The 5,895-nt window shown below is 38.1% G+C and overlaps 1 protein-coding gene across 1 annotated transcript; it reads left to right on the forward strand.

Moving 5' to 3' along the window:
• Positions 1-3,523: 3,523 nt before the first annotated feature.
• LOC143858738 (Calcineurin-like metallo-phosphoesterase superfamily protein) lies at positions 3,524-5,683 on the forward strand. The gene has a single exon (XM_077369453.1). The coding sequence runs from the start codon at positions 3,643-3,645 to the stop codon at positions 4,810-4,812; it is 1,170 nt and encodes a 389-aa protein (XP_077225568.1). The 5' UTR covers positions 3,524-3,642; the 3' UTR covers positions 4,813-5,683.
• The last annotated feature ends 212 nt before the right edge of the window (positions 5,684-5,895 follow it).

Genomic DNA, 5,895 nt, shown 5'->3' on the forward strand with positions numbered 1-5,895 from the left:
TTTCATCTTATCTACGAAACATGCACAATTCTTCAAAAAGTGGTCCACAAAATACGCTAATGCCTTTCCTAACAGAATCAGTACTTGTCATGATTGTCTTTGTAGGAACCTTTTTTCTACTTTAGTATTATTTTCGAGAGAAACTGGGGCTACATTTAATGCATTTCACGTCCCCCATTAATGCAAGGGAAGATGGCGTGATGCACAAGGCCACCTTGGATGTCATCCTTTGGTTCGTTTGAACATGTGTTTGAACCCAAAAAATCTTGGGTTCATTTTAATCTTGGCCTTCAGCAATAAGCAGAGACGTGTGGATCCTTGACACGTGGACAGATTTTGATGGAATGGTGGCGTCTTTCTTTACTACTGGCTTTGAGATATTCCGGTGGGGTACTCCAGATTCCGGCAGCATACTCGATATGGTTGAACATGTATTTGAACTTAAAAATTCCGGCGACGTACTTGATATGTTTGAACGTGTGTTTGAACCTAGAAATTCTGGCGGCATATTTGATATTCGCGTACCCGATGGCTTGACCTAAACGAGTTAATACACAAACCGAATACCGGCAACGTTCCAAACAATCTTTAAAATTCACGCGCGTTTTACATAAGGGAAACAACATTTATATGTGATAACGGCATCGTTTATTTGAAAACCACAGCGCTATTCCCTTTATTTGATGTGTATAGAGATAAGCATGGAGAGCAAGCGAGGATTACTTGTGCAATTCTGTAGCATCCATGCATTAACGGGGAACGAGAAATACATTAAGTGCAGCCCCATTTTCTTATTAAGGAATACTAAAACAATGAAAAGGGGGCTGCAAATAGAATGATTGAGGTGTACTGCCTTGCACCAAATACGAGGAGGCAATATGGGCTCTGATTCTATCAGGAAGGGCATTAGGGTCATTTTCGGACCACTTTTTGAAGAATCGTACGTGTTTGGTTGATAAGATAAAAGGTATCAATGTTCCTTACTACGTTGCAATAAATATCCGCATGTCGTGTTTTCCTCTATATTATGTTTGTGCGAAATCGCACATTTAAAAAAAAAGAAGTGAAGTGACCTAAACGGTTTGATCATCCAGACCATTTATTTGTTGGGTCTTTAATTATAAATAGTTTGTGGTACATAAATAATCTATTTTAAAAAAAAAATTGGGAGTTTGTTTAAAGGTAATATATTGACTTTTTTTACTTGTATGGGGGAGATGGAAAGGGATTGAAGGTGGGCTCTCTCTCAAGTTCCTCTTTCAATTCTTAATTCGGATATTGGTATTTCCTTTTAATTTATATATGGTTTACTTGTATGGGGGAGATGGAAAAGGGATTGGAGATGGGCTCTCTCTCAAGTTCCCCTTTCAATTCTTAATTCGGATTGGTATTTCATTTTAATTTATATATGGTCTTTCGCTTCATTTGATTCTTTGTTTTTCATTCCCGTGCTTTGATGCAACTATTAGATATTATTAGATATTATATTATTAGATATTATATTATTAGATTGGGGTGGAGGGAAAGAAAAGGGAGTAAATATATCATTTCCCTTCCCTTGACAAAATCGTATGAAGAAATTAGGGATTTTCTATTATTCTTGGATACAATACAATTAGCCCTGATGAGTAAACATAAGGCCACCTTGGATGTCATCCTTTGGTTCATTTGAACATATGTTTGAACTCAAAAAACCTTGGGTTCATTTTAGTCTTGGCCGTCAGAAATAAGCAGAGACGGGTGGATCCTTGACACGTGGACAGATTTTGATGGAATGGTGGCGTCTTTCTTTACTGCTGGCTTTGAGATATTTCGGTGGGGTACTCGAGATTCTGGCAGCATACTCGATATGTTTGAACATGTATTTGAACCGAAAAATTCCGGCGGCAACTTGATATGTTTGAACATGTGTTTGAACCTAGAAATTCTGGCGGCATATTTGATTTTCGCATACCCGAAGGCTTGACCTGAATGAGTTAATACATAAACCAAATACCGGCAACGTTCTAAACAATCTTTAAAATTCACACGCTCTTTACATAAGGAAAACAACATTTATATGTGATAACGATAGCGTCTATTTGAAAACGCAAGCACTATTTCCTTTATTTGATGTGTATAGAGATAAGCATGGAGAGGAAGCGAGGATTACTTGTGCAATTCTGTCAGCATCCATGCATTAGTGGGGAACGAGAGATAAATTAAGTGCAGCCCCATTTTCTTATTAAGGAATACTAAAACAATGAAAAGGGGGCTGCAAATAGAATGATTGAGGGGTACTGCCTTGCACCAAATACAAGGAGGCTATATGGGCTCTGATTCTATCAGGAAGGGCATTAGGGTCATTTTCGGACCACTTTTTGAAGAATTGTACGTGTTTGGTCGATAAGATAAAAGGTATCAACGTTCCATACTATGTTGCAATAAATATCCGCATGTCGTGTTTTCCTCTATATTATGTTTGTGCGAAATCACACATTTTTTTTTCAGTGAAGTGACCTAAACGGTTTGATCATCCAGACCATTTATTTGTTGGGCCTTTAATTATAAATAGTTTGTGGTACATAAATAATCTCTTTTAAAAAAAAATAAAAAATTGGGAGTTTGTTTAAAGGTAATATATTGACTTTTTTTACTTGTATGGGGGAGATGGAAAGGGATTGGAGATGGGCTCTCTCTCAAGTTCCCCTTCAATTCTTAATTCGGATATTGGTATTTCCTTTTAATTTATAAATGGTTTACTTGTATGGGGGAGATGGAAAAGGGATTGGAGATGGGCTCTCTCTCAAGTTGCCCTTTCAATTCTTAATTCGGATTTGTATTTCCTTTTAATTTATATATGGTCTTTCACTTCATTTGATTCTTTGTTTTTCTTTCCCGTGCGTTGATGCAACTATTAGATATTAGATTAGATATTATTAGATATTATATGATTAGATTGGGGTGGAAGGAAAGAAAAGGGAGTAAATATATCATTTCCCTTCCCTTGACAAAATCATATGAAGAAATTAGGGATTTTCTATTATTCTTGAATACAATACAATTACCCCTGATGAGTAAACATAACCAAGGCAAAAGATAATTCTAGGAGGAATGATAGATACAAGGGAGCCCTCCATAAAGAGCCAAAAAAGGCTCTTGATTGGATTTCACATCATCAAATGTAAATTGATTTTACTTTTTCAAACGATTTTAAAATGTAACTGAAAATGATGTGGATCCAATCAAGAGCCCTTTTTTGGCTCTTTATGCAAGGGCTCCCTTGTATCTATCATTGCTCTAATTCTAGAAATCCATTTCGAAAAAAAAATATTAAAAACCATTTCAAAAAAGAGATAATTCTAGAAATCCTACGTTCTAAAATTAGCCTAATTGCTAATTTAAGCTAGCTACCTAATCTAACTATGTTACGCCGTTCAACCCACTTGCCTAGTCTAGCACCATGGTGATCCAACGGTGTGAATCCAACACAATCTCCCATATTCTAACAATTTTAGCCGACTTTTTGGAATAAAATGGACAAAGTAAGAAAAAAATTTAGGCAACAAAGGAAAAAAGAACATATCACTTTTGACCAATACTGCAACATATTTGGAAGCCTCCTTTCCATAATTTTCAGATTCGAGAGAGAGAGAGAGAGAGATGTCTTCTTCTTCTCCCCTATGCCAAGACCTTCCTCTCCAACTCTCCTCCTTTGTTGACACCTTCATCGATTTCTCCTTCAGTGGTCTCTTCTTCCAAAACCCTAACCCTAACCCTAAAATTCAAACCCAATACCCCTCTCCCTCCCGCCTAGTAGCCTTAGGCGATCTCCATGGCGATCTCCCCAAAGCCAAGCAAGCCCTAACCCTAGCTGGACTCATCAATAACTCCGGCCAATGGACCGGAGGCTCCACCACTCTAGTCCAAGTAGGCGACATCCTAGACCGAGGCGGAGATGAAATCAAGCTCCTCTACTTTCTCCACAAGCTCAAACAAGATTCCGCTAAATCTGGAGGTTCTGTTCAAACCCTAATTGGGAATCATGAGGTAATGAATATAGAATCTGATTTTCGCTTTATCACCCCCTCTGCTCTTCAAGAATTCACTGTTTGGGCTAATTGGTTTCAAATTGGGATTTCCATGAAAAATCTATGTTTAGGTCTAGAGCGTCAAAAAGATCTTTTTGTTGGGATTCCTAAATGGTTTCCTGGAATTAGGGCTGAATTCCAAGAAGGAATTAGGGCTAGGGTGGCCGCGTTGCGGCCAAACGGGCCGATTTCAGGCAGATTTTTAGCGGATAATCCGACGGTTCTGATCGTTGGTGATTCGGTGTTTGTGCACGGGGGATTACTTCAACATCATGTGGTTTATGGGTTGGATCGGATTAATGAGGAGGTTAAGGATTGGATTAAAGGGTTGAGGGGGAAATTGTCGCCGGGTTTTGTTCGTGGGAGGGATGCTGTTGTTTGGTTGAGGACATTTTCGCAGGAATCGGAGAAGAATTGTGATTGTTCGATGTTGGAGCATGTTCTTGCGACAATTCCCGGTGCGAAGAGGATGATCATGGGGCATACGATTCAGGAATCGGGGATTAATGGGGCGTGTGAGAACCGAGCGATAAGGATTGATGTTGGGTTGTCGAAGGGGTGCGGGAATGGATTGCCTGAGGTTTTGGAGATTAATGGGAATTCGGAGGGGATGCGGATTTTAACGTCGAATCCATTGTATCAGAGGAGAAGGTTTGAATTGGAGAAGAATGAGGGTGGTAAGGAAGGGATGGCATTGTTGCTTTCGGAAAAGGGATTGAAGCAAGTAGAAGTGAAGGCTTAAGATTATGAGATTATTGGTTTTAAAGATAGAAATTAGGCATAGATATGATTTGTAAGTTTAAGATTGTTGGGTGGTTATAGTTCATCAAGGTAATTTGGATGATGGTATCATCTCATAGGTTTAGTTTTTGGGGCTTGAGAATTCAGGTTCCAAAATTCCTTTCTGTGACCTAAAGTGATCATGTCTTGCTTGTTAAGAGCTCTTACAAATGACTGATAGTACTGGTTGAAGTATACACTCTAATTGGTAAAAATATTTCTTTGCAGAATCTCTCCCAAGAGTTTATGAAGGACAGTAAAAAGGAAGGGTTAGGGGTTGGAGAATTATGGCTCCAAATTTCTTTCTTTAATCTGTGATTATTTGAAAGGACTGACATTATGAGTGGGATTTGAATGACAGGTTACATTGGATGGATTGAAATACAGGTTCTTATTGGTCTGAAAGATTGTTATTGTATCTCTCATGAATATTGAAATCTGTCTTTGTATGTTTCATTTCTCATCTCACTCAGTTTCGATTTATAATTGGTATGGGCTTGCTGATCCCATCCTATCTGTTTTGGCCTATTGAAAGGATCATCAAAAAAGAGAAACTGTGTTGCTGCTTCCTTGGTGAACATGAAGTTTCAGCGTTTACCCTAAAAGACACAAGCATATCATTATTGCTTATTTTAGAGGCCGACCATTATTGCATTTTACACTTCTCTAATTCATATGATGGGAGATGCTTTACATTTTGTGACATGGACGTGTTAACCATTTTGAATTTTCTTCATAACATGGTAGTTTTGTAACATTCAAGATGGTGGCTGCTCTGAACTTTTATTGGGATGAATAGATTATGCTGCTCTGGATAATGGTTTTGTGCTTCAGTTACAGCTTAACAGGTTTGTCTGTTAATGATCCATAACAAGCTTAGCTGGTCTCGAGTTAGACTTGGTTTCTACATTTCAATTTCTTGTTAGACTTAGTTTCTACATTTTTAGGTTCTTTCTAGAAAGAATCAAGCAGATCTTACCGATTCTTTCCTGTTTTACAAGTTCTTGATCCAGTATTGTGATTAGTGGATCGAGATTTTTTGGTT

Source organism: Tasmannia lanceolata, unplaced genomic scaffold, assembly GCF_043159265.1.
Source record: "Tasmannia lanceolata isolate RefF3 unplaced genomic scaffold, GAP_Taslan_0.1 ptg000026l, whole genome shotgun sequence".
In the NCBI taxonomy this organism is placed as follows: domain Eukaryota; kingdom Viridiplantae; phylum Streptophyta; class Magnoliopsida; order Canellales; family Winteraceae; genus Tasmannia; species Tasmannia lanceolata.

What these genes read in the sequence shown, in the direction of transcription:
- LOC143858738 (XM_077369453.1), top strand. Translation starts at nt 3,643, where the DNA reads ATGTCTTCTTCTTCTCCCCTATGCCAAGACCTTCCTCTCCAACTCTCC.